Raw genomic sequence first — 27,460 nt, forward strand, 5'->3', positions numbered from 1 at the left:
CACCAGTTTGATAAATCTCCCCCTATGTCTTTCCTTTTAGCTAAAAGAATCTGTAGGAGAAAAAAAACAAAAACAAACGCATTAACATATAAAGTGTAACCTGGGCCATATTCTTTTTACCTGGACTAGATAAATCTATAGTAAACTCTAAACTGAGAAAAATATTGGGAAAATAGGATTTCAGCCTCTTTAAAAGGGTTGTCTGGGCTTTTTCTATTGATGACCTATCCTCACAACCCCTGTCGATCCAATATTGATGATTTAGGGCTCATGCACACAACCGTGTGCTGGCTGGGCCCGTGCTGCGGACCGCAAATTCACTTGAATGGGGTCCGCGATCCACATCCGACGGTCTGCACCACAAAAAAATTGTGCATGCACGGCCAGAAACACAACAGACGCACTCCGGGTTTGTGTGAAATAAAAAAAAACACTCCGACACTGACACTCTGCTTGAAACGGCTGACATCTGTGCTTACATGCCGCTGTATGGAAGGGGTTAACAGGGAGGGAGCTCACTCCCTCTATCATCGGGGGCTGCTGTGCCGTTTCAGCCCCCGATTCTTGACTGGATCACAGAGGGATGGGTCCCTCCTCCCTCCGCATCACCCGCCGCTCTGTTGTGGCAGCGGGTGATGGTTACCATTGCAACCGGACGCCTTCACCGGCTTCCGGCCTGCCATGGTAAGGCCAAGTAGGATCAGACTTCTGCTAAAGGCAGAAGTCTGATCAGACGAAGTGTAAAGTGAAAATACAGTACAGTACACTATATAGTGTACTGTATTGTATTATACAGACATCAGGCCCACTGGATCTTCAAGAACCAAGTGGGTCTGGGTAAAAAAAAGTAAAAAATAAATAAAAAAAAGTAAAAATAAAACACATTTATCACTCATTAAAAATAAAAAAAATAAAATGCACTACACATGTTTGATATCACCGCGTTCGTAATGATCTGATCTATAAAACGGTCTTGTTACTTTCCCCGCACGGTGAACACCATAAAAAATAAAAACTGTATGTACGCCAAAATGGTACCAATCAAATCGGCATCTCATCCCGCAAAAAATGAGCCCCTACAGGAGACAATTGCCCAAAAAGTGAAAAAATATATCGCTCTCAGACTATGGAGACAGTAAAACATGATTTTTATTTATTTTTTTCTAAAATACTGTTATTGTGTTAAAGTCAAATAAAATTTTTTATTTATACATATTTGGTATCGCCACGTCGTAATAACCTGCTCTATAAAAATATCACAAGACCTAACCCCTCAGGTGAATAACGTAAAAAAATAAAAATGGTGTAAAAAAAGCCATTTTTTTCACTTTACATCACAAAAAGTGTAATGGCAAGCATTCAAAAAATTATCCGCACCCCAAAATAATGCCAATCAAACTGTCATCTCATCCCGAAAAAAATTATCCCCTACACAAGACAGTCGCCCAAAAAAAAAATATGGCTTTCAGAATGTGGAGACACTAAAGAATCATTTTTTTTAATTTTTTTAATGCTTTGTTATGTAAAACTGAAAACAAACAACCCAAAAAAGTAGTCATATTTGGTATTGTCGTGTCCGTGACCACCTGCTCTATAAAAATACCACATGATCTAACCGGTCAGATGAATGTTGTAAATAACAAAAAATAAAAACTGTGCCAAAACAGCTATTTCTTGTTACCTTGAGTTACAAAAAGTGTAATATAGAGCAACCAAAAATCATATGTACCCTAAAATAGTACCAACAAAACTGCCACCCTTTCGCGTAGTTTCCAAAATGGGGTCACTTTTTTGGAGTCTCTACTCTAGGGGTGCATCAGGGGGGCTTCAGATGGGACATGGTGTCAAAAAACCAGTCCAGCAAAATCTGCCTTCCAAAAACCGTATGGCATTCCTTTCCTTCTGCGCCCTGCCGTGTGCCCGTACAGCAGTTTACGACCACATATGGGGTGTTTCTGTAAACTACAGAATCAGGGCCATAAATATTGTTTTGTTTTGGCTGTTAACCCTTGCTTTGTAACTGGGAAAAATGGATTCAAATGGAAAATCTGCCAAAAAAGTGAAATTTTGACATTTTATCTCTATATTCCATTAATTCTTGTGGAACACCTAAAAGGTTAACAAAGTTTGTAAAATCGGTTTTGAATACCTTGAGGGGTGTAGTTTGTAAAATGGGGTCATTTTGGGTTGTTTCTATTATGTAAGCCTCACAAAGTGACTTCAGACTTGAACTGGTCCTGAAAAAGGGGGTTTTAGAAATTTTCTGAAAAATTTCAAGATTTACTTCTAAGCCTTCTAACGTCCCCAAAAAATAAAATGGCATTCACAAAATGATCCAAACATGAAGTAGACATATGGGGAATGTAAAATAATAACTATTTTTGAAGGTATTACGATCTATTATAAAAGTAGAGAAATTGAAATTTGGAAATTAGCAAATTTTTCTAAATTTTTGCTAAATTTGAATTTTTTTTCTAAATAATTATTTTTATTTTTTACTCCATTTTACCAGTGTCATAAAGTACAATATGTGACGAAAAAACAATCTCAGAACGCCCTATTTCCCAAATCCTTAAGGACTCAGGGCGTACCGGTACGTCCTAAGTTTAAATCGCGATTGCGGTGCCCCGGGGGTTAATCCGAACCAGGGGGGGTCATGGCGATCGCAGCAAACCACAGGTCAATTCAGACCTGCGGTTTGCTGCGCTTTCTGCAGTTTCTGATCCCCGCAGTCCCTGACCGCGGGGATCAGAAACTTTAGTGTGCCTAAAATATCGATTTTGCACCCCCCCCCCCTGCACCCCTGCATGATTTTTTGCCCAGCGGGTGGTGCAGGGTGGGGGTTGTGGACGGTGCGGCAGGCGGGATCGCGATCCCCCGCCCGCCTCCTCTTGAAAATTTGTTGGTGGCCAGTGGGTATACCAGAGTGTCACCACATTGCTAACACTCTGGTATAAACGGCTGACATCTGTGCAGATGTCAGCCGTTTAACCCTTTCCATACAGCGGTCCGTACGGACCGCGGTATGGAAAGGGTTAAACTGTCAGGGTCAGGGAGCTCCCTCCCTCTCCCATCGGGGGGCTGCTGTGCCTTTGCAGCCCCCAGACAGGATGGGGTCACAGAGGGAGGGAGCCCCCCTCCTTACCCTTCCCCGTCTGCGAAGTTGTGGCCACAACTGAGCAGACGGGGAAGGTTCCCATGGCAACAGGACGCCTTCTCAGGCATCCTGCTGTCCATGGTGCTGAACAGATCTGTGCTAAAGGCATAGATCTGTTGAGACAAAGTGTAAGTAAAATACAGTACAATACCCTATATAGTGTACTGTACTGTATTATACAGACATCAGACCCACTGGTTCAAGAACCAAGTGAGTCTGGGTCAAAAAAAAAAGTGAAAAAAGTTAAGATAAAAAAAAACACATTTATCACTGAATAACAATTAAAAAAATAAAATACACTACACATATTAGGTATCTCTGCGTCCGTAACGACCTGATCTATAAAACGGTCATGTTACTTTCCCCGCACGGTGAACGCCATAAAAATAACAAAATAAAAACTATGAGAAAATTGAAATTTTGCCCACCTTACTTCCCAAAAAAGGTAATAAAAGTGATCAAAAAAGTTGCATGTACGCCAAAATAGTACCAATCAAACCATCATCTCATCCCGCAAAAATCATACCCTACCCAAGATAATCGCCCAAAAACTGAAAAAACTATGGCTCTCAGACTATGGAAACACTAAAACATGATTTTTTTTGTTTCAAAAATGAAATCATTGTGTAAAACACATATGGGGTGTTTCTGAAAACTACAGAATCGGGGCAATAAATATAGCATTTTGTTTGGCTGTTAACCCTTGCTTTGTTACTGGAAAAAATGGATTAAAATGGAAAATTTGCCAAAAAATCTAAATTCTGAAATTTTAACACCATTTGCCATTAACTCTTGTGGAACACCTAAAGTTAACAAAGTTTGTAAAATCAGTTTTGAATACCTTGAGGGGTGTAGTTTATAGAATGGGCTCATTTTTGGGTGGTTTCTATTATGCAAGCCTCGCAAAGTGACTTCAGACCTGAACTGGTCACTAAAAATTGGGTTTTTGAATATTTCTGAAAAATTTCAAGATTTGCTTCTAAACTTCTAAGCCTTGTAACATCCCCAAAAAATAAAATATCATTCCCAAAATGATCCAAACATGAAGTAGACATATAGGGAATGTTAAGTAATAACTATTTTTGGAGGTATTACTATGTATTATAGAAGTAGAGAAAATGAAACTTGGAAATTTGCAATTTTTTTTACAAATTTTCTGGTAAATTTTGGTATTTTTTTATAAATAAAAATTATTATTTTTTACTTCATTTTACTAGTGTCATGAAGTACAATATGTGACGATAAAACAATCTCAGAATAGCCTGGATAAGTCAAAGCGTTTTAAAGTTATCAGCACTTAAAGTGACACTGGTCAGATTTGCAAAAAATGGCCAAGTCCTTAAGGTGAAATAGGGCTGAGTCCTTAAGGGGTTAAGGTGAAAATGAGCCCAGTCCATAAGGGGTTAAAAAAAATAAAAAATATTTTGTAGGCTCAAATACAAGCTTCAAATTCATCCATAAAACTAAAAAAAACAAAAAACAAAACTTAAAAATAAAAACGTTTAGGTCACCCCCTTTCTGTTAAATAAAAATAAATACATAAATAACGAAAAACATAAACATCATGAGTATCACTGCGACTAAAAACACACGTACAGCATTTTTCCAATGCAGCGAATGTTGTAATTGAAAAAAGGGTTCAAAATAGGCAATTTACCTTTTTTTTTTCATTGCTTCTCTTACCCAAAAGAATGTGCTTAAATATGATCAAAAAGTCACGCACACTCCCAAAATGGTATCGATGAAACTACAGATTGTCCTCAAAAAAAAGAGCCCCCACACAGCTCAGTAGATATAACTATAAAAAAGTTATAGGGGTCAGAATTTGGAGATTGAAAAAAAAAAAAACAACCTTTTTTTTTAAGGTTTAAATTTATTTTTGCACTATTTAGACATAAAAAAAACTATACACATGTGGTATAGTTGTAATCGTCTTGACCCAGAAAATGAAGGGCACAGGTCAGTTGTGTCGCAAACGGAACGCAGTGAGAACAAAACACGTAAAACAGTGGTGGAATTGCGTATTTTTTTTTCCAGTTTCACCCCATTTGGAATTTTTTTTTCTGCTTCCCACTACATTGTATGCCATATTAAATGGTGTCATTAGAAAGTACAACTTGTCCTGCAAAAAATATGCCCTCAAACCGCTATATGAACAGAAAAATAAAAAAGTTATGGCTGAATGAAGATAGGGAAGAAAAATGAAAACTAAAAAAACCTCCAGTATCCTTAATGTAAGAGATAACAGTCCAACAGATTGAATATAGCGAAAAATTGCAAAACGGTGGAGACTTATCAAATTTGGTTCACCAAAAAAATGGAGTTGCCCATAGCAGCCAAGTTCTTAAATAAAAGAAAATCCTCTGAAAAATGAGTGCTGGAATTTAAATTGTTTGCTATGGGCAGCTTATTTGCAATCATTTTAATAACTCTCCCAAAGCTTACTAGAAAGCTGGAAAACATTTGGTTGCCAAAAACAAAGTCTTTTTGACCCATGAGACCCCATGTTCTTTTCTGCCCCTCACCCTTCCACCCATAATGTATTTTGTAGAATGTTCCTTGTTTTATAAAAAGATCTTTAAACCTCTACTTGCTTACATCATCTGTGATCAAATTGTATTTTCTGTGAAATTGGCCTTGAACCATGAGCGAGATAGCAATGCAAGATTAATACACAATTTGTAAAACAAATACATTTCGGCTGCTCCTTTCCTGATGACCGAGGAAAAGCTTTGGGCTGTCAAACAATATGATGTAGCAAATAAATATATTCCATTTCCAGGGTCTCCATAGTGGTCAGTGTTACGAAAGTTTGGAAATTCTGCCCTCTAGTGGTGATCTTTGGTAAATTCTTTTACATCCATTCTGAGCACAGCAAAGATATGACATAATGTGTTGGAAACGTGTTCATATAGTTTCCTTTCCCAACAGCGTGTGTTGATTTGGGTATTTTGGTCACAAATAGGAGAAAGCAAGAAGGTCTCGATGCTTGGGCTACTACGTTCACATCTCTGGACGTCTGTTCCGGCAGAGGAACAGACTATTGTATTGGAGTTACCATATCCAGCAGTGCATCAGTGTTTTTCTGGCAGAAAAAAAAATCTAATTTACGTGGGAAAGCCACTGTATCCCCCGTCAGATCCCATTATAGTCAGTGGGGATCCGACAGTATGCGGCAGCGTCCAGCTGTGCTAGATACAGTAACTGGTAGTATGTTCCTCTACCAGATAAGTTATACTCACCACTCCAAACTCCTAATGCTCTCCGGTTACTGCAGTGATGACATCAGACTGCACGTGATCTTTGCAGCCAATCATTGACCTCAGTGGAATATGGCACAAGACCACTGATTGGCTGCAGTGTGCGGTGTACAGGCAGGTCACTGTTATAGTCATGAAATCAAAGCCAGGCAGGGAGGATCAGAATGGCGAGTGTGACTTAGACAACCCCATTTAAATTTTTGAGATTTATTTATTTCTATTTTTTTTTAAATATCATCTCAGGGTTCATTTTGTCGGCTAATTAAAAAGGCAAATTTCTTGTAGAGTATAATCACCGTCCTCTAGGGTCTCCAGGTATTAGTCTAAGCAGACAGAATGGCTTCACTGTTTTGTGGGATGTTTTTGAAGTTTTTAATGGTGTCATGTTACTTAAAGTGTATCTAAACCTTCCAACTATTTTCTTTAAAACTATCTCCAGTCTCCTAAAAATGTATGTAATATGTTTTATTCATTGATTTCATTCTGTTCCTATAACAACAGGAACCCAAAATTCAGGCCTGTGCACAGCACTGCTCACTGCAGCGCGTAGAGCATCCATGCACCATAGCCATATGTGCTAGGTCATCGCTGCTGCTGCTGCTGCTCCTGGTCCTCTCTTTGCCAAAAGCCTGGCATAGCCCTGCACTGGTGTGCTATGCCAGGCTTTAGCGGTATGCAGTGGGTATAGGCAGGGGTTCTGCACAGCGCATCACTGCTTCTGTCTGTGCCTGGTCCGCTCAAAGCTCTGCATAGCACATCAGTGTAGGAGACCCTGAACGGTGGGCTGTGCCAGCCTTTTAGCCGTCCTGTGCTGATTGTGGTATCTATGGTAAAACACAGAACCCTCACACCTCTGCAGTAAACACCACTGTGTCCGAATATTGAGCGTCTCATAGGAAGAGAATAAAATCAATGAATAAAATACATTTAAAAAAAATGATTTTAAAAATGAGACTGGCTGACCTGTTACATGTGCACTTGGCAGCTGAAGGCATCTGTGTTGGTCCCATGTTCATATGTGTCCGCATTGCTGAGAAACATGTTTTATTATATGCAAATGAGCCTCTAGGAGCAACGGGGGCGTTACCATTACACCTAGAGGCTCTGCTCTCTCTGCAACTGCTGCCCCCTCTGCACTTTGAGAGGGCTAGGCGGTAAAAAACGTCATCACACTTGGCCCTGTTAATCAAAGTGCAGAGGGCATGGCAGTTGCAGAGAGAACAGAGCCTCTAGGAGTAATGACAACGCCCCCGTTGCTCCTAGAGGCTCACTTGCATATATTAATATTTCATTTTTCTTAGCAATGCGGACACACAGAGGCATGGCTAAAGGCTCATGGTGCAAGACTTTAGCTTAGGCCCTCCTTTCCTCAGTGCTTTGTGGCGAGGGGCAGGGAAGCACATAGCCTTTTGTGCTGCCCGAGGCAAAAATTGAAATTTCCCCCCAACCCCATGCCAAATTCTTGATCTAACCCCTTCCCTCCAGCCAGAGGTGTAACTTGACCAGCATGAACGTTCTATAATACCAGTGTCGTCTTATTCGGCACAAGGTCTTTGGGTCCCTCAGGCTCCTGGGCCCGGTAGCGACCTCTACCTCTGCACCCCCTATAGCTACACCCCTGCGGGCACATATGAACATGGGACCAACACAGACGTCTTCAGTTGCCAAGCGCACATGTAACAGGTCAGCCAGTGTCATAGGTACAAAACTGCTGACAGACGCCATTTAATAAAAATAGTTTTGAAGTTATTTTATTATTTTAATGAAGAATGCTCTAGGTACAGTATTTTCATAACCATATTTAAAGTGTTAGGGAAAAAAAAGCAACCAAAAAAACGCTAAAAGAAACGTGTGAAGGAAGCATTAGAAGAGATTAGCTAGCCAATCTCAGGCAGATTAATGCTGGTCAGCAGCCATCCTTTTGTTATACTGTTGGCTCTAGAACAAAAGAAGAATGCAAAATAAAGTGTCAGAAATAAAATCATTATTTATTATTTTTTTCCTCCCCCTTTGAAGAGAACCTGCCAAGTCTGTTTTAGGCGCAATTTGCATTACAATGACAATTCTGGAGTATCTTTTTCATATAGCTCTATGTTGTGTCTCTCCTCTATCAAGGGTCCATTTACACGTCCGTAAGTGTTTTACAGATCCGCAAAAAGCACATGGATCTGCGGACAAGAATAGGACATGCTCTATCTTTTTGCGGGGCCACGGAACAGAATTACGGATGCGGACAGCACACGTTGTGCTGTCTGCATCTTTTGATGCCCCATTGAAATGAATTGATCCACACCCGCTCCACAAATTTGCGGAACGGATGCGGAGCCAGAACTACGGATGTCTGAATGAACCCTAATGCTGGAAGCTATGAATGAATTGCCTGCAGCTTGCAATGAAGGTCCAGCTGGGTGTTGTACCAGTTGGGGTTGTGACCCTGCACAGTCTGGAACTGGTTAACACTGATTGGATAGTGTCACTGGTAGCTCCCATCTGGAACTTTACTGATAAGAATTTAGCTATAATGAGTGTTTAGGAGCTGTCAGGAGTTCAGAGATGAAGGCTACACTTTGAGCCGTCAGAGCAGCAAGATGGATTTATTGTAAAACAGAAAGCAATAGTCTGCAAGGCTGTAGAAAAATGCAATAATAAATTGCCTCTGAAGGAGTCCATAGCATTTTCAGAAAGGGTACTTGGAAAAAAGACCTAATTGGGATGTGAGACTAACCAAATTGAGCCCTCCATCCCTTTTAGCCGTGTTCCCCTACCTAAGGCTCTCCAGTTGTTGCAAAACTACAACTCCCAACATGCCCTGACATGCAACGGCTGAAGAGCCACAAGTTGGCGGTCGGTCCCATGCAGTTTAGGTGAGGATCTCCTATAGGGAATGTTACATTTATGAACGGTTCTAAGGTTTTATGCTATATGGTTAAATCTTCTGTGTTATTTCTTTTAGAGACCTGCTTTCAAGTGACGCTATGAAAGAATACAACAGAGCGCGGGTGTACCTAGATGAGAACTACAAGTCACAGGAAAACTTCACGGTATGTGAACGTAAAGAGCGTTTCCATTAAAGGGGAGACAAGCGGATATGGCTGTCACGTCTGCTCCTGTAGAGGTTGTCGTGCAGCACGTGTGTGTACTGGCAGCAGTACATTAACCACCTGTGTGAGTTCTTAAGGCATTTTCACACACGACAGATTTCTCGCAGACATTTCTACATCTGAAAATCCTCTTCATAAGGTGGTTTCCTCGGCATGTGCATGGATTTCTGTAGGACCAATTCAGATGAAAGGGATACTTCTGTGTGCCTAAACCATTAGGCCTCTTTCACACGAACGATACGCATTGGCTCAGGATGCGTTCCGTGAAACTCGCACCATTTCGCATGCAAGTTCAGTCAGTTTTGTCTGCGATTGCGTTCAGTTTTTTCTGCGCGAGTGCAATGTGTTTTGATGTGTTTTTCACGGGTGTTAAAAAACATCAGTGAAAAACGCATCCGGATGCACTGCGTTTTGAACTGAAGCCCCATTCACTTCTATGGGACCAGGGCTGCATGAAATGATGCAGAATATAGAACACGCTGCGATTCTTGCGCAACACAGAACTGATGCGTGAAAAAAACAACACGCTTATGTACATAGACCATTGAAATGAACGGGTCAGGATTCGGTGCGGGTGCTACGCGTTCACGCATCGCACCCGAGCGGAAAACTCGCTCATCTCATAGAGACCTTAGGCTGGGCTCACACATGCGTTTTTTGTGAAAACTTTCACTGCAGTTTTTGTTGCATTTTTATTTATTTTTTTAAACCAAAACCTAGATTTAGATACAAAAAGAAAACCATAAAGATGAGCTGTCAAAAATAAGTTTGTAATGAGTTAGTTGAATACCGCCACAGATGGTGACCACGCGGTTCAGTAAGCACTACAACTACGCCTTAGGCTACTTTCACACCTGCGTTTAGGTCGGATCCGTCTGGTATGTGCCCAGACGGATCCGCACCTATAATGCAAACGTTTAGATCACTTCAGAACGGATCCGTTTGCATTACCATGAACAAAAAAAAAATAAAAATTTTTTTTTTTTTTTTTTTTGTTCATGATAATGCAAACGGATCCGTTTTGACTTTACATTGAAAGTCAATGGGAGACGGATCCGTTTGAAAATTGAGCCATACTGTGTCAACTTCAAACGGATCCGTCCCCATTGACTTACATTGTAAGTCTGGACGGATCCGTTTGCCTCCGCACGGCCAGGCGGACACCCGAACGCTGCAAGCTGCGTTCAGGTGTCCGCCTGCTGAGCGGAGCGGAGGACAAACGGAGCCAGACTGATGCATTCTGAGCGGATCCGCATCCATTCAGAATGCATTAGGGCTGGACGGATCCGTTCGGGGCCACTTGTGAGACCCTTCAAACGGAGCTCACAAGCGGAGCCCCGAACGCTAGTGTGAAAGTAGCCTTAGCCGGTACACAACCGCATAATGGGGCTGTACTCTAAGGCTACTTTCACACTTGCGGCAGTGTGATCCGGATCTGCCGCTGACTGAAAGCATTTGTGAGTCTGATCCGGATGCGGATCAGTCTCACAAATGCATTGCAAGGACGGATCCGTCTCTCCGCTTGTCATGCGGACAGACGGATCCGTCTTGTATCTTTTTTCACATTTTTACCGATGTGCGCATGCGCAGGCCCGAAGGACGGATCCGGCATTCCGGTATTTTGAATGCCGGATCTGGCACTAATACATTCCTATGGGAAAAAATGCCGGATCCGGCATTCAGGCAAGTCTTCCGTTTTTTTCGACGGAGATAAAACCGTAGCATGCTACGGTTTTCTCTTTTGCCTGATCAGTCAAAACGACTGAACTGAAGACATCCTGATGCATCCTGAACGGATTACTCTCTATTCAGAATGCATGGGGAGATGCCTGATCAGTTATTTTCCGGTATAGAGCCCCTGTGACGGAAATCTATGCCGGAAAAGAAAAACACTAGTGTGAAAGTACCCTAAGGCTAGGGTTACACTTAGCATTTTTGAGGAAAGCTCTTTTTTAATTGAGCAAATAAAACCTTTAATTCATTTGCAAGATGTTCTTTAAGCAGAGGAGAAACTACTCCTTTTTGAGATGGCTCTGAGAACCCGGCACGTCTGTGGTCAACAACATCTTGGTTGTTTCCTGCAGAATGCCACATATCTTCTCTCCCGAAGCCCTCCCTGTGGGCTTAGTAAAGATTACAAAATTGTACAAAATTTCAGAAGGATTTTTGTGAAAACTAACAGCATTTATTGATTTTTGTTTTTAACATGATCAGTTTGAGGTGAACCCCAGATGTCTGAAAGCACACAGAGCTATGGGGACTGCAGATGTGCTAGCGGCCATCTAGCAACCCATGTCCTCAGCTCTATACACAAAATCCCGGTGACAGGTTCCCTTTAACTTGGCCAGTATTTTTTGTTGGGAAGGGTGGCAACCCTAGGTACATGTACGATGGAGGGATGGTTATGAGATATATGTAAGATGGAAGGATATGAGATGGATATTGATATTTTCTGATTACCTTTATGTGTAGATCTGTAAGAGGTTTTGTTGCCTTTTTTTACTTTTCTGTACTTGAGTTATTGGGCCACTGACGTTTTTACTGTGTGATATAAAGTCTGGGACACGTTCTACTAAATGAGGCTTTGGAAACACAAACTTTATTCTTGGCGCTCTGTATTTCTACAGGCTCGGTCGGGCTCTTGGCCCCTTCTAGGAAGCACAGTCCTGTATTTAGAGACTAAAAATACCCCACGTCTTCTTGCAAGTAAAATAAACCTTTTCCTTCCAGTAAGAATGGAAGCCATCTATAAATTCAGTCCCCGGGGTCATTCTGGCTGCACATTTAGGTCTTTGTCCTTAAGTTGTGTTTTATTAGATTCTGGCAGGTTTCCATCAACAATAATTAGTAATTATAGTTCCCATGCTCTGCTAACGAAGCCTGTATTTATAGCCGTTATTTATGGCGCGGTCAGTCAGGAGGGGAAAAAAGGGAGATTACTCTCTGTCTGTGTCTTCATCGTTGTGCATTCAGCGCGGTCTGTGATCAGGATGCAAATCTACACGAATGTATCCTAAGGAGCAACGCTGCCCCGACCGCGGATCTGTCTGCGGACTCTGGGATGGATATAATGGGCCTTCATCATCTTCTCATGTTGTTGGAGCTCCAATCATTTTTTCTGCCATTTCTGAAGATAGAATCATTTTGACTGCTCGAAGCCATGTGGGCAAAACGTGTTTCTTGTAGCTCTTCTGTGACATCCATCTTGCACGAGTGACAGTGGAAGCCTTTAGGCCCCTTTCACAGGACAGAGTTTTGCTCCCGCACTGAATCCGGACCCATTCATTTCAATGGGTCTGTGTACATGAGTGTTTTTTTTTTTCACGCATCAGTTCTGCGTTGTGTGAGAATCGCACCATGTTCTATATTCTGCGTTTTTCACGCAGCCCTGGCCCCATAGAAGTAAATGGGGCTTCAGGGGATGCACTTCCGGTGCAATGCGTTTTTCACTGAAAGTTGCCAGAAGATGTCTGTAAGGCCTCTTTCACACGGGCGTTGCGGGAAAATGTGCGGGTGCGTTGCGGGAACACCCACGATTTTTCCGCGCGAGTGCAAAACATTGTAATGCATGTTTGGTACCCGAACTTCTTCACAGAAGTTCGGGCTTGGGATAGGTGTTGTGTAGATTTTATTTCTTTCCCTTATAACATGGTTATAAGGGAAAATAATAGCATTCTGAATACAGAATGCATAGTAAAATAGCGCTGGAAGGGTTAAAATAAATAAATAAATAATTTAACTCACCTTCTCCTCTTGTTCGCATAGTTCCCGGTCTCTTCTTTAATGATGAGCTGTGCGCTAAAGGACCTTTGGTGACGTCAGATCACATGCTCCAATCACATGGTCCATCACAGTGGTGATGGACCATGTGATTGGAGCATGTGATCTGACGTCACCACAGGTCCTAGCCGATAGTTCATCTTTTGAGAAGTAAAGAAGAGACCGGGACCTACGCGAACAAGACGAGAAGGTGAGTTAATTTTTTTATTTTTTTTTACCCCTCAATTGATCACCTACTATGCAGTCTGTATTCAGAATGCTATTATTTTCCCTTATAACCATGTTATAAGGGAAAATAATACAGTGAATAGACTGTCACCTACCAACCATGCGTGAAAATCGCACCGCATCCGCACTTGCTTGCGGATGCTTGCGATTTTCACGCAACCCCATTCACTTCTATGGGGCCTGCGTTGCGTGAAAAACGCAGAATATAGAGCATGCTGCGATTTTCACGCAACGCACAAGTTATGCGTGAAAATCACCGCTCATGTGAACAGCCCCATAGAAATGAATGGGTCGGTATTCAGTGCGGGTGCAATGTGTTCACCTCACGCATCGCATCCGCGCGGAATACTCGCCCGTGTGAAAGGGGCCTAAACCTTCAGGTTTATTTTTTTCAAGCGTGCGAAAAACACATCAAAACTGATTAACCCTGCGCTGAAAAAACTGGCTGAACTTGCTTGCAAAATGGTGCGAGTTTCAGTGAACGCATCCGGAGCCAATCCGTATCGTTCGTGTGAAAGAGGCCTTACACCTGTGCTGACATTAAGAGTCCATTCACACGTCCTTATGAGTTTTGCGGACCGCACATCGCCGGCACTCTCATAGAAAATGCCTTTTCTTGTCCGTAATTGCGGACAAGACTAGGACATGTTCTATTTTTTTGAGTATCCGCAAATGCGGATGCGGACAGCACATTCCGGCCCTATTGAAAATGAATGGGTCTGCACCTGTTCCGCAAAATTGCGGAACAGATTCGGACCCATTTTGCGGACGTGTGAATGGACCCTAAAGGGGTGTTCTGATTATAGAAAGTTATCCCATATCCACAGGAGAGTGGATAGCTATCAGATTAGTGGGAGTCCCATCCGTAGGACCCCCACCGATCTGATAGTTAACCCCTATCCTGTGGGCAGGGGATAACTTTCTATAATCGGAATAAGCCTTTAAAGTGGTTTTAATATATTGATAGCCATGTGCAGGATAAGCCAAATCGGTGGGGGTCTGACTCTATCGCCAGCACTCCCATAGAAATGAATGGTGACGCCCCTTTTCGACCAGCTGCTCCATCCATTTCGAGAGCTCCATGGGGTACGGGACTCTTGTTCTCGGGATCGGGTAGTTATATAGACATAACTTTCTATGACTGGAATGCCCCTTTAAAGTGGTTTTAGCATATTGATGGCCGTGTACAGGATAGGTCAGATCGGTGGCGGTCTGACTTTTCGCTCCCCACCAATCAGCTGTTTGAAGAGGCTGCAGCGCTTGTGCGAGTGCCTCAGCCGCATCATTGTTAAGGTGGGTCTGTCTGCCTGCAGGTTGTCTACTTACAGGAGCAACGGGGAAGGGGATTACAGCTTCACTTAGGACAGAGCTGCCATCCCCCTACACCACCGCTACTGAGTGGTCATTCATTGTAAACCATGAAGAGGCAGGGGTGGCCCTTTCAAACAGCTGATTAAGGCGGCGCTGAGCGTTGGACCCCCACCAAGCCAATATTGATGGCCTATCAGTATGTTGAAATAGGAAAACCCCTTTAAAGGAGAGTTCCCATCTGGACATGGCATATTGATTGGATGTGCCATAAATGTCTGATAGGTGCAGGTCCCACCTCTGGCACCCACTTCGATTAAGAACAGGGCCCCCCTGTGAATGAAGAGCCGCGCATGCACGACTACCTCCATTTACTGCTATGGGGCTTCCAAAAATAATCAAGCACAGGTACGGCTGTTTTTGGTAGTCTCTCAGCAGTGAACGGAGAGGACGCCATGCTCTATATTCATAGTGGGCCCGATGTTGAGACAGGTGCTGGTCCCGCAAAACGGACAAGAATAGGACATGTTCTATGTTTTTTTGCGGGGATGCGGAACATATTGCTGCACCATTGATATGAATGGGTTTTATTTTTTTGTTTTTTTAAGGCATCTTTTTCATGGAAATTTTATTTATTTTTTTATTGCCCAAAAATTCTGAAGCCAGATTTTGTTAGTTTACAGTCAGATTTAAAACATGTAAAGGGGGAGATTTATCACCTCCCTGCGCCAGAAAAGTGGCTTTAAAAGTTACAAGCCGTGTGTTTGACTTTTTAAATGCGATTTATTATTTTTTATTTATTTTATTTTTTTAAGAAAAAAAGTTGCATGTGCCTTTATTTTATTTTTTGTTGCACTCGCCACTTTTCAAAAGGGCAGTCGCAGGACCAACACCCAAGGCAAATTTATCTTCATTTACACCACTTTTCTGGAGCAAATGAAGGCAGAAATCTATGGTAGCTGTGAGCTGCTGTAGATTTCTGTTTAGGCATGCGGACTGCCGGAGAATGTGCCTCGTCATAAATTAGGCGCAACTTTCGACAGTGAAGGGGGACGTCAAGACCGGAGCAGAAAGTCTTGATAAATCTCCCACAAAGTGATTTGGTTTGTGGTGGTTTTTAGGTTAGTGTATTTTTATTTTTCAAAAAGCAGCATTCTCTGAGTGTATTTTTTTTCCTGCCACTTTTTTCACATAACGTTCTTTTTTTATAGGACTACAAAATGGAACGAAATAAAACAAAAAATCCTAAAAAAACTAAAATTTGCATGCATCATTAAAAAAAAAAAGCTAAATAAAAATGCATTTTTTTCCTTTTTATACAGTAATCGCTTATTTATTACAAGCACTACCACATCACTCCACATCTATAGGGCTGCCGGAAACTGCAGCTCTCCGCTTTATTATAACCTCCTCCTCGTGCGGCCGTACATTGAGGAGAAATGGAGGGCTCAAGGTCAACATTCTAGTGATCCGTGGTCACCCACAGCAGATGATTGACAGCTTTCTCTGAACACATACAGGAGAGAAGTGTCAATCCTCCCGTATGGGAGAGGTAATCAGGACTCGCTAAAACTAGATATCGCAGAGCTCAGCGCCTCTCCCTCTGTCATGTACTGCTCAAATACAGCAGTAGGAATCCCCGGACAGGTCCGCTTTAGGGCTCATCCGCAAAACACATACCGGCCGAGTGCATGGCGCCATTTTTTTTTTTTACTCTTGCAGAAATGTCCTATCCTTGTCCGCAAAACGGACAAGACTAGGGGCGGCAGAGCGTGCTCACAGATGCGGGCAGCGCACGGTGTGCTGTCCGCATCCTTTGCTTTCCCCTTTGAGATGAATGGGTCTGCATCCGATGGGATGCGGACCAAAACTACAGCTGTGTGCATGAGGCCTTAATCTGACCCTATGCCGACTCCGCTAGAAAGACGCAGACATTTACTGTTTTGCATATCCTTGAGTATTAGGCCACCTTAATTAAAAATTAGATCCACGAGAGTGATTGTGTACATTTGCTCATTTATCTCCTCCTTCCCTTGATCCGTCCACATCCTAAGATCATTATTTCATCTTAATTAACGATTCCGCTTTGCCTTCTTTATCTACAATCTACAGCAGATTTAAGTGACTTGGAAAACGCGGTTAATAAAAATTAAACCTTTTTCCCTTAATAACATGTCACCCTCCTCTCTTTCCCCGTAGGAATTATGCCTGTTTTACTAACAGAAAGGTGAAGTTAATTTTTAGCAGATTAATGAGATCCCCGTAATATTTTTTAGTGGAGTCTGCTTGTGTTAATTGGCTGTTAATTGAAAAAGGAAATTGGCCCTGATTTATTGCCGGCCTTCAGCCTCTTGTGGATTGTAATTGGCTTCATAAAATACCAGCATCTTCCCAGACCTGGCGGGATTTCGGATGTATACTCTCCACTTGATTGCAGTTGTTTTAGTTTTACATTTTGTGAATGTATGGAATGTAGCTGAAGCCGATGTTTTAGTTGTTCCCCACCAGGGGGAGCTGTGTTACCAGAATTCTCCAGGTTTGTCTCTCTTCCGGGGTGATAGACGGTATGACTGCTGCTCTGTGGGAGGGTGACATATCGCTGTGTATGGGGCAATGAGTGAGAGCACACCGCGTTCATCCTCTTCAGGGTCTCTGTGTTTCTCCTCCAGATCGGCAGTAGTTCTTGCTGGTACTGTATGTGAATACACATATAAAATAAATTGTTTCCATTGTCACCTATTTGGACCACCGATGGAACCCACTGACTTATAATGGGGTGCTCCTGGATCCACCGTGATCACGCTATTATTAAAGGGGTTGTCTGACTTCAGCCAGTGGTATTTATCATGTAGAGAAAGTCAATACAAGGCACTTACTAATGTATTGTGACTGTCCATATTGCTTCCTTTGCTTGCTTCATTCATTTTTCTATCACTGCACGTTTCCAGGGGTTACGACCACCCTGCAATCTAGCAGCGGTGGCCGTGCTTGCACACTATAGGACAATGCATGATCCTCTCTGGTGGCTGGACTGTAGGGAGCGAACATAGGCGCGCATGCGCAGCAGCCCCAGCCCTGGCCTCCTCGTATCTTCGCTGCAGCAGTAGCCATTTTCTGAACCCCTTTAATAATAGCATGATCACGGTGAATCCAGGAGCACCCCATTATAAGTCGGTGGGTTCCAGCGGTGATTTCCCTAGTATGACGGATCCAGCACAATGCTAATGCTAACATAGCCTTGGGCAGAGAGCGGCGCCGTCACCATTATGAAGCTGCATGTTAATATTCATGCTTTTTGTAATGGTTTTACTGAGATTAGTTTTTTTTAAGCCGTTTTCTGCTCCATCATTCTGTCCCATGTAGAAGGGTCTCAAGTGCACTCCGTTTTGTACAGTCCTTATTGGCTGCATTAGAGATACATGGGGCATCTACTGCACTGCAGTATGTGGCGACTTGGAGATTTGTTTTTTAGTCTTATTCCAACAAACTGAATTGATGCCGTGTTCCATTCTTTGCCATATGTACAGAATATCTACGTATGGCACAGGATCACTGAGGCCAGGGCAGTCAAGAGGACCAAGCAATGTTAATAGATCAGAGGAGGCTGGGAAGGTGCCTTAAAGGGGTTCTCCGGGATTTAGAATGGTCGCCAGCAGTCTGCCCTAGAATATGGGAAGGACTGGCCTCAGGGGCGTAGCTATAGGGGGTGCAGAGGTAGCAGTCGCTACCGGGCCCAGGAGCCTGAGGGGGCCCAAAAACCCTTGTGCCACATAAGACACAGACATTATAGAAAGTGCATGCTTTTCAATTTACACCTCTGGCTGGAGGGAAAGGGTTAGGTCAAGAATTTGGCATGAGGGGGTGCCCTTTCAATGTTTGCCTCTGGCAGCAGGAAGGCTATGTGCTCACCTGCCCCTTGCCAACAAGCACTAAAGGAATGGGGGCCCAAGCTGAACTCTTGCACCAGGGCCCGTGAGCCTTTAGCTACGCCCCTGACTGGCCTCTACCACTTGCAGAGCTTCCTAGAGGAATGAGATCCAGGGCCTCACTACATGTGATCCTGCCTATGATATACCATCATGGCTGAGCAGCCCGACAGGTAAACTCGCCAATATTTCGTATATGCAAGTACCGAAGTGTAATTTCTAGTAAGGCCGCCGCGGGGTGCTACACTTTCTACCACTAGACCCCCACCCACTCCTTTGAACAATACCTAGAGCAGCATAAAGGTGCAAAAAGTGGCAACATTTTTAGGCCACTGGCATGTGCAGCCTTTGATAAGTTCCTGGCAAAATGCTGACATTTATGTAACCTCGTTGTTGCTATTGTCAAGCATCTTTACAACCGCAGTGTAACTCTTGGGGTACAGTTACATGTTGAGACATTGGAGCGGATTCTGAATGTATATTAAAAAGCAAGTAAATGAGATTTTAGAAGAAAAAAAAATAAGCCTCATGCACATATGGTATACACCTTATTTTGTGCAGATTTCTAGTACAAATGTTACCTTCCAATGGGTGATTCCATAGGGGTTACTGGCAGATTTCTGCTGAATTTTATTACATGTAACTATCATTATGCATGAAATAATTCACCCTTGTGTACTGTAGTTATGTTGTGGCCTAAGATCATTTGTCTGTCTATTGTGGGTATTTGCACAAAGACATTAAAATAGAAAGACCAAATGTAAAAGATGCCAAGGGGGCTAGCGTCCAATGTGCTGTCATTTAGGTCCTGCCAATATAATTTCAGAAATATCTGCACTTACAGATGTTGTCCACACGGTGGCAGCATATTTCCATTCTGTAAAGTTTTTCTAGCAGAAAGCTATCCTGAGTCGTAGGGTTGTTCCAATAACAAAATTTTGATTCGGTTTTGATACCATAAAAAAAAGTATTGTAATACTCGATACCATTCCATACCACGCGAAAAAAATAAAACACCAAAAAAAGCAGCGTGCATACTGCATTTTATGGAACGTCCGGCCCATAATCGAACAGTCCTATCCTATTTTTTAGGGGGAGGAGGGGGGGGCAAGGTGATAAAAAAAAAATATGGCGCAGTTTTTATTTTTTTTTCTGTTACGGCGTTCACCGCATAGGACATTTTAAAAATATTTTAATAGTTTGAACTTTTTGGACGTGGCGATATGTAATATGTTTATTTATTGTTTCTATATTTTATATGTAAAATTGGGAAAGGGGGTGATTTATACTTAATATTTATTTTTTTATTTTATTTTTACTTTATTTAATAACCATTTCCCCCCTTAGGGGCTAGAACCTGGGATCTTTTAATCCCTTGTCCTATTCACCCTGATAGAGCTCTATTAGGGTGAATAGGACGTCACACTCTCCCTGCTCCTCTGTGCATAGTACACACAGCAGCAGGGAGATTACCATGGCAGCCAGGGCTTCAGTAGCGTCCTGGCTGCCATGGTAACCGATCGGAGCCCCAGGATTACACTGCTGGGGCTCCGATCAGAAGCTGCCACTGCACCAATGAAGAGGAGCGGAGGGGACCCTGTGGCCACTGCCACCAATGATTTTAATACTGGAAGGTGGGGGGAGGGGGCACACTGCGCCACCAATGATTTAAGTACTTGGGGGGGGGGGGGGGGGATGAGGGGAGGGTGCGTACTCTGCCAGTGTTTCTAGTGTTAGAAATTGGGGACAATTAGGAAAGGCTTTTTGTTTTCTTAAAGTAAGGATACGTTGTATGGTTTTATCTCCTCTATGTAACATAAGGGTGCTTTCACACTTGGGGGAAGAGGATTCCAGTAGGCAGTCCCGTCGCCGGCAATCCGGACTCAAACTGACGGCATTTGTCAGACGGATCCGGTGTCATCTGGAAAAACTGATCCGGTATAAAAAAAAAAATTCAGCATTTTTAAAGGTCTGCGCGTACGATCCGTTTTGCCAGAAAACATAATGCCGCATCCGGCACTAATACACTTCAATGTAAATTAATGCTGTAAACGTAAGAATGCAAATAATGACAATATTTCCTGTAGTTTATCCAGACGTTGCACAGGTGTTTGTTCTAATCACAAAGTGCTGTGGCCATTTTTAGATGAAAAAGTTTTTTTTTTATTTTTTTAAATTAAAATGGCATCTGTCAGCAGTTTTGTACCTATGACACTGGCTGACCTGTTACATGTGCACTTGGCAGCTGAAGACATCTGTGTTGGTCCCATGTTCATATGTGTCTTCAAATTAGCCCCTGGGTGCAGCGAGGGCACTGCTGTTGCATCCGAGGCTCCGCTCTCTTGTCTTGATGTCCACCCCCCACCACTTTGACAGGGCCAAGCAGTGCAGATGTACTCACACGTGGCCCTGAGGTTTCACGGCAGCGCATTTGACGCACATGCTGGAGATTGCCGGAATACAAGCAGAGATCTTGAAAAACATGAGAAATGGATACACAATATATGAAAACTGTATATATTAGAGGGAATATATTTTAATGGCTAAAACTAGAATATTACAAGTTCTAAGGCAGTGATGGCTAACCTCCGGCACTCCAGCAGTGGTAAAACTACAACTCCCAAGATGCACACTTGCTTGGCTGTTCTCAGAACTCCATAGAAATGAATGGAGCATGCTGGGGGTCGTAGTTTCACCACAACTGGAGTGCCGGAGGTTAGTTATCCCTGCACTAAGTATGTCCTGATCATAGATGGTAAAGCTTACCCAACAAGGCCTCTGCCATGTCCAATCTAAAAAAAAAAATTTTTTTGGTCTGACGTACGTCTCCCTGTGCATTGTATTTTTTCCCCTCCCCCACGACAGCACCTTAGAGAGATGGCTCCGCCCCAGGACAGGAAACCTGCAGCATAAAAAGGTGGAGCCGCTCTCCCACCTCAGTGAGGTTTCCTGTCCTGGTACGGGAGCCTGCAGTTGTCGTCCTGACCTGGAAGTCCCGGTAGATGCCGGAGGGTTGGAGGCGGCTTGTTTACCTGTCCGATCATCCCCACAGGCGTCGGGGGCAGGATACCGGTGAGAGGATCCCGGGTCACAAGGGCAGAAGGTGCTGGTCCCTCAGATGAGGAGGACCGCACCAACGGATCTAGGGTGGCCAGAAGGCCCCAGTATTGCTGCAAACCAGCCAGGACGCCACCGGATGTAGACGCTGGTGGGTGGCGTCTGGACAGGAAGTGCCATGCGTTCCACGGCCGTGCGCTTCCGGTCAGGTGACCGGAAGTTCGGCTGCCCGGCAGTTTTAAAACCAACTACATACAGGTATGAGGGTGCTGGAGTTATTGGACGCCGTTGTCTGTTTTCGGTGTGCCTGAAGTGGACCAAGTTCCTGGGCTATCTTGGCGTGGAGAGGTTTGCAGTAACTATGTATCTCTCAGGTGAGAGGAATTCTTGGTGGCAGTAGATAACCTGGGCAATATTTTTGCAGGTTACCTTTCATTATGGATGAAGAAGGGAGATCTGAATGTGCAGATATTGAAATCTTGCCGCCGGTATTGTGAGTCCTATTCTCGCTCCTTTCAGGGTCTAGGCTGTTACTTAGATTGGGTATATTCCATTTTTCTTAGACGGTGCCTAAGAAGGTGGCGACAAAGAAAAAGAACAAGGAATGCCCTATCTGCAAGTGCTCGCTGTCTTCTACTTATGCTAAGAAGCTCTGTCAGCAGTGCATTGAGAAGACAGTGGCCGAGGAGACTCCGAGTCTTCTAAAAGACATTAAGTCTATTATGTCCGAAGTCAAAAATTCCTTGAAAGCCGGTAGGAAGAGAAGAAGAGAAGTGAGACAGGAGTCCGACGTGGAATCGGAAGATAGTGGCTCTCTCTCCGGGGATGAGGACTCTAATGATTCCTTCTCTTCGGAGGATGGTGAGGGTGATGTCCGACAATCGGACAGTGGTCTCATATCTCAATCGTCAGGGAGGAACCAGGTCAGATTCCTTACAGAAGGAGACAAGATGGATTTTCGAGGAAATAGAGGAGAAAGTGCTTCATCTCTCGGCCATTCATATTCGAGGGGTCGAGAATTTTCAGGCAGACTTCCTGAGTCGCCACAGGCTACGTCAGGGGGAGTGGTCACTAAGTCCAAAGATATTCTCCCAGATAGTAGATTTATGGGGTCTGCCTTCGGTAGACATGTTTGCCACAAGGGAGAACAGAAAGGTGCCGGAGTTCTTCTCCCTCAGTCCAAAAGAGTGCCCATCTGGGGTGGACGCCTTCCTCCAGAGATGGGACTTCCCGCTAGGTTATGCCTTTCCCCCGCTACAAATGATTCCGTTAGTGATAAGGAAGATCAGATACGAAAGGGCGAGAGTGATTCTGATAGCTCCCTTCTGGCCGAAAAGGGCGTGGTTTTCCCTGTTGAGGGCCATGTCGGTTTCGGATCCATGGATCCTGCCGGGAATTCCGGACCTATTGTCACAGGGTCCAGTATTCCACCCGGAGGTAGAGTCTCTGCATCTTTCGGCGTGGAATTTGAGAGGTCATTTTTAGCCAGTCAGGGATTCTCTAAGGAGGTCATTTCCACTCTGATGAAAAGTAGAAAGGAGGTGACGAATATTATTTATGCACGGGTATGGAGGAAGTTCCTATCCTTTATAGGCACAGAAAGTGTTTCCTGGCCATTAGAATTTTCAGTGGTTCAGGTGTTGGATTTTCTACAGAGGGGATTGTCCCTAGGGTTGGCAAAAAGTACATTAAAAGTGCAGGTGTCAGCTTTGTCGGTCTTAGGGAGAAGGAGTTTAGCCATGGACCCTTGGATTGTTAGGTTTTTTAAGGCAGTAGATAGGATTACGCCAGTAGCAGGCCCTAGATTTCCTCCTTGGGACCTTAACTTGGTGTTAAATGCCCTAACTAAACATCCCTTTGAACCTCTAGTCTCTTGCTCAATTAAAGTGCTTTCCCTTAAACTAGTTTTGCTGGTAGCCTTAACGTCAGCCAGAAGGGTTGGGGAGATTCAGGCCCTCTCCATTAACCCCCCTTTCATGTCCATCAGAGAAGACAGGGTAGTTCTCAGACCAGATCCCGCCTTTATGCCGAAGGTTCCTTCTAGGACTAATAGGGCTCAGGAGGTAGCTCTTCCAGCTTTCTTTTCAGAACCAAAAGATGACAGAGAGAAGGAGATGCATTCCCTCGATGTCAGGAGGTGTATTTTGCAGTACCTGGAGGTGACTAAGGACTGGAGGAAGTCTTCTGCCTTATTTGTTCTGTTCGGCGGGGCTAGGAAAGGTAATACTGCCTCTAAGGCATCTATTGCCCGCTGGATCAGAGAAGCTATATCCTTGGCGTATTCAGTATCCGGTGTGTCTCCCCCTATTTCTGTGAGGGCTCACTCCACGAGGGCGGTGTCCACTTCTTGGGCTGAGAGGGCCAGCGTATCCATTGAACAGATCTGTCGGGCTGCCACCTGGTCTTCTCCGTCCACTTTCTATAAACACTATAGGCTTCAACTTGACTCTATTTCTGACCTTCTCTTTGGTACAAAAGTCTTGAGTACTGTTTCCCACCCTGAGGCTGATCTCTGAAATCTCTCTCTAAGGTGCTGTCGTGGGGGAGGGGAAAAATGATGATTACACTTACCGGTAATCGGATTTTCCTGACCCCACGACAGCACCTCTTTATTCCCTCCCTGTTGGTGTAAGTCTGTGTGTTCACGGGTGTTGCAAAAAAAAAAAAAAAAAAAGAAGAATGTTAAACTGAACTAACGTAAGGGGGAGTCCCTCTCATGCTCTGGAAACTCACTGAGGTGGGAGAGCGGCTCCACCTTTTTATGCTGCAGGTTTCCTGTCCTGGGGCGGAGCCATCTCTCTAAGGTGCTGTCGTGGGGTCAGGAAAATCCGATTACCGGTAAGTGTAATCATCATTTTCCCCATTCCCATCAATGGAAAGGGCTCTGTATATCTTAAAAAAACAGACAAGAATAGGACTGCACTAAAATTCTCCGGATGTGGCGCACGTTGCCTCAATATTCTTCTGTTTTGGGGCTTTGGTGCTACCAAGTCTGAGAGCTGACCTCCTGTGTATCAAGGGCAGAACTATTTTAAATTACATGTTATTGAGCAAGAAGTGAAAAAAAAGAAATAAAGATTACCAAGTAACTGCTACATACAGTGTGGTAAGTGAGGCGTCTGGAGGGTCTAAAATCGGAAAACCTGTAAAGTCTGGACTTTCACTTGGCCATTTCAGACCTTCTTTGCTTTTTTTTGAACATTCCTTTATTAGTTATAAGGGTCCCTTCGGCACCAGTGTTCAGTGGTTTGTGTCTGGAACGGGGTTAATCTGCATTATCAGGTTCCTATGGGCAAACCTGCCACTGCTTACTGGCAGAAAGCAGATTCTTTTTTTTTTTTTTCTAATTTCAGCTTCCATTTTAATTTATTTTATTTAATTTTTTTAAGAAATGAACAAAACTTTATTTTGTCAATAGAAGTTATTCAGGAATGTGTTACCTTATAACCGGAAGCCATTAAAGGGGTTTCCAGGCTCCTGATAGTAACATAGTACATAAGGCCGAAAAAAGACATTTGTCCATCCAGTTTGGCCTGTCGTTGATAGTGATAGGCCATCGATATCCCATTGGTAGCGGTCTGACACTCTTCCCTGCAGCCTCTGAACAGAACCAGAAGTACTGCTCCATATAAAGTATTGTGGGCATGCCTGGTAATCGCTGTCGGAGCTGAGCTGCAGAAACCCGGCAAGGCCACTACACTGCGAGTGGTTCAAAGTGCAACTTCCGGCAGCAGAGGATGCATGGAACAGCTGATCCATAGGAATGATGATTGTCAGAGCCCCCCCCTCTTCCCACTGATCAAATATTGATGACCTATAGGTCATCAATATAAAGAGCCTGGAAAAAAACCTCAGACTTGTATTTGACAACCCATGTCCGAGCTACTCAATTTGGCAAGCAAATTGCTTACTATATAATGCCCACTGGGCAGAGTTGTGCCAAATGAAACCTTGTGATATGCCTATGGCAGCGTCCCGACAGGACACCGGAGTCCTTGAAGCCCTGTTCTGTTCCCACCTCCTCAGGACCTGCACTTTGGCAGAACAAAGTTGATTTCTTCAGCCCAGAATTTTGCACTTTGTCCGCTTTCTGTAAGTGGACACTTGAGAGGTTTCTATTTATTACTGTTTGTCTTGTTTTAGATGACGATGCCCTTTAATAGTCCAGCACACGACCCATCCGAATGATCGGCCACTTAATTCTCTGAGCGTATTCTATTGAAAACAGCGCTCGTTCCATCCCAGCACCACTATATCATCATTTGGTATGCCTCGGGTAAGCACCGCTGAGAAAGGCTTGCCCAAAATCTGACAGTAATTGCCGGAGACTTAATGAAATACACTTTAAAGAACCTCCTTATGCGTTGGCCTAAAGGATTTTAATTGAATCATAAATAAGCGTTAGATGACTGAATGCAGTCTATATATCTGGATACTGTTTGCTTATTCGAGATAATGGCTTTATTGATGTTTGGAAACAATTCTGCAGCGTGTTATTGGCATCGCAAGTAACCCTTTCAGGGTCAGGACATGATCCGTAGAATTATGGTACGCTATCCACTATAATAAATACGCAAATAACTTGCCCCCCTCCTGTCTTTTACTGTCGCCCTGCCCCGGTATAAACTGTAGTTTACGTCTACTTTTTAACTACTGATTTTATTTAATTTTTCATGGGTTGTATTTATTTCTGTGGCACCCATAAGTCAGACAACCAGTAGAGGGGCCCTTTAAAGTGGTAACCCGGGGTCTTAAAATGAATGGCCCTTAACTCTAAGATCAGTGGGACTCCAACTCTAGGTACCCTCTCAGATCGGCTGTTTTTAAGGACCACCTGTGATTCTCAGCACGCGCCACATTTCCTATACACTGCTCTGTACAGAACAGTGCGATACTTTATCTAGTGGTTGTGCCTGGTATTACAGCTCAAAGACTGAATGGGACTAAGGCCCCGAGCGGGTGTGACGCTGCAGACTCACAGCGCAGCTCCCATCCTGAACTTCCAGCACTGCCCGGGTTGCATAGAATTATATTGATTTATAATGCTATGTAACCCTTAGAGGTCTGGAATGTATTAGATAACACTGACATAATGCTGACAAATAAAACACGTCCTATTATTATCCGCATTACGGACAAGGATAGGACTGTTCTATTAGGGTCCAGCTGTGCTGTTCCACAATATGCAGAATGCACACGGCCGGTATCCATGTTTGACGGTTCCTCAATTTGCGGACTGGGAGAGTTGGGCGACAGTCCGTATAGGAATTGTAATGGCGTCCATGCAGGTTGTCGTCCAGATTTTCACGAAACATACAGTATTGTGCAAAAGTTTTCGTTTTAAGCGTGAGAAAAATGCTTCAAGGTGAGTATGCTTTCAGAAATAGAAGTCAAGAATTTATTTTTACCAGTTAACAAAATGCAAAGTGAATAAACAAAAGAGAAATCTAAATCCAATCCTCTGGTGTGACCGCCCTTTGCCTTCAAAACAGCAAACTTTCACACTTGCGGCAGAGGATTCCGGCAGGCAGTTCCGGCAATCTGGACGCAAACTGATGGCATTTGTCAGACGGATCTGGTTGCTGATCAGTCTGACAAATGCATTCTATTACCGGATCTGTCTCTCCGGTGTCATCTGGAAAA

The 27,460-nt window shown here is 43.6% G+C and overlaps 1 protein-coding gene across 1 annotated transcript in view; it reads left to right on the top strand.

Moving 5' to 3' along the window:
* The window catches only part of INPP5A (inositol polyphosphate-5-phosphatase A), a 439,951-nt gene that overhangs the window by 164,900 nt on the left and 247,591 nt on the right, over positions 1-27,460 (top strand). The window contains exon 4 of the mRNA XM_040439018.1: positions 9,371-9,458. Within this exon, the coding sequence (XP_040294952.1) occupies positions 9,371-9,458 (88 nt within the window). The remainder of the gene's footprint in view (positions 1-9,370; positions 9,459-27,460) is intronic.

Source organism: Bufo bufo, chromosome 6 (assembly GCF_905171765.1).
Source record: "Bufo bufo chromosome 6, aBufBuf1.1, whole genome shotgun sequence".
Classification (NCBI taxonomy): domain Eukaryota; kingdom Metazoa; phylum Chordata; class Amphibia; order Anura; family Bufonidae; genus Bufo; species Bufo bufo.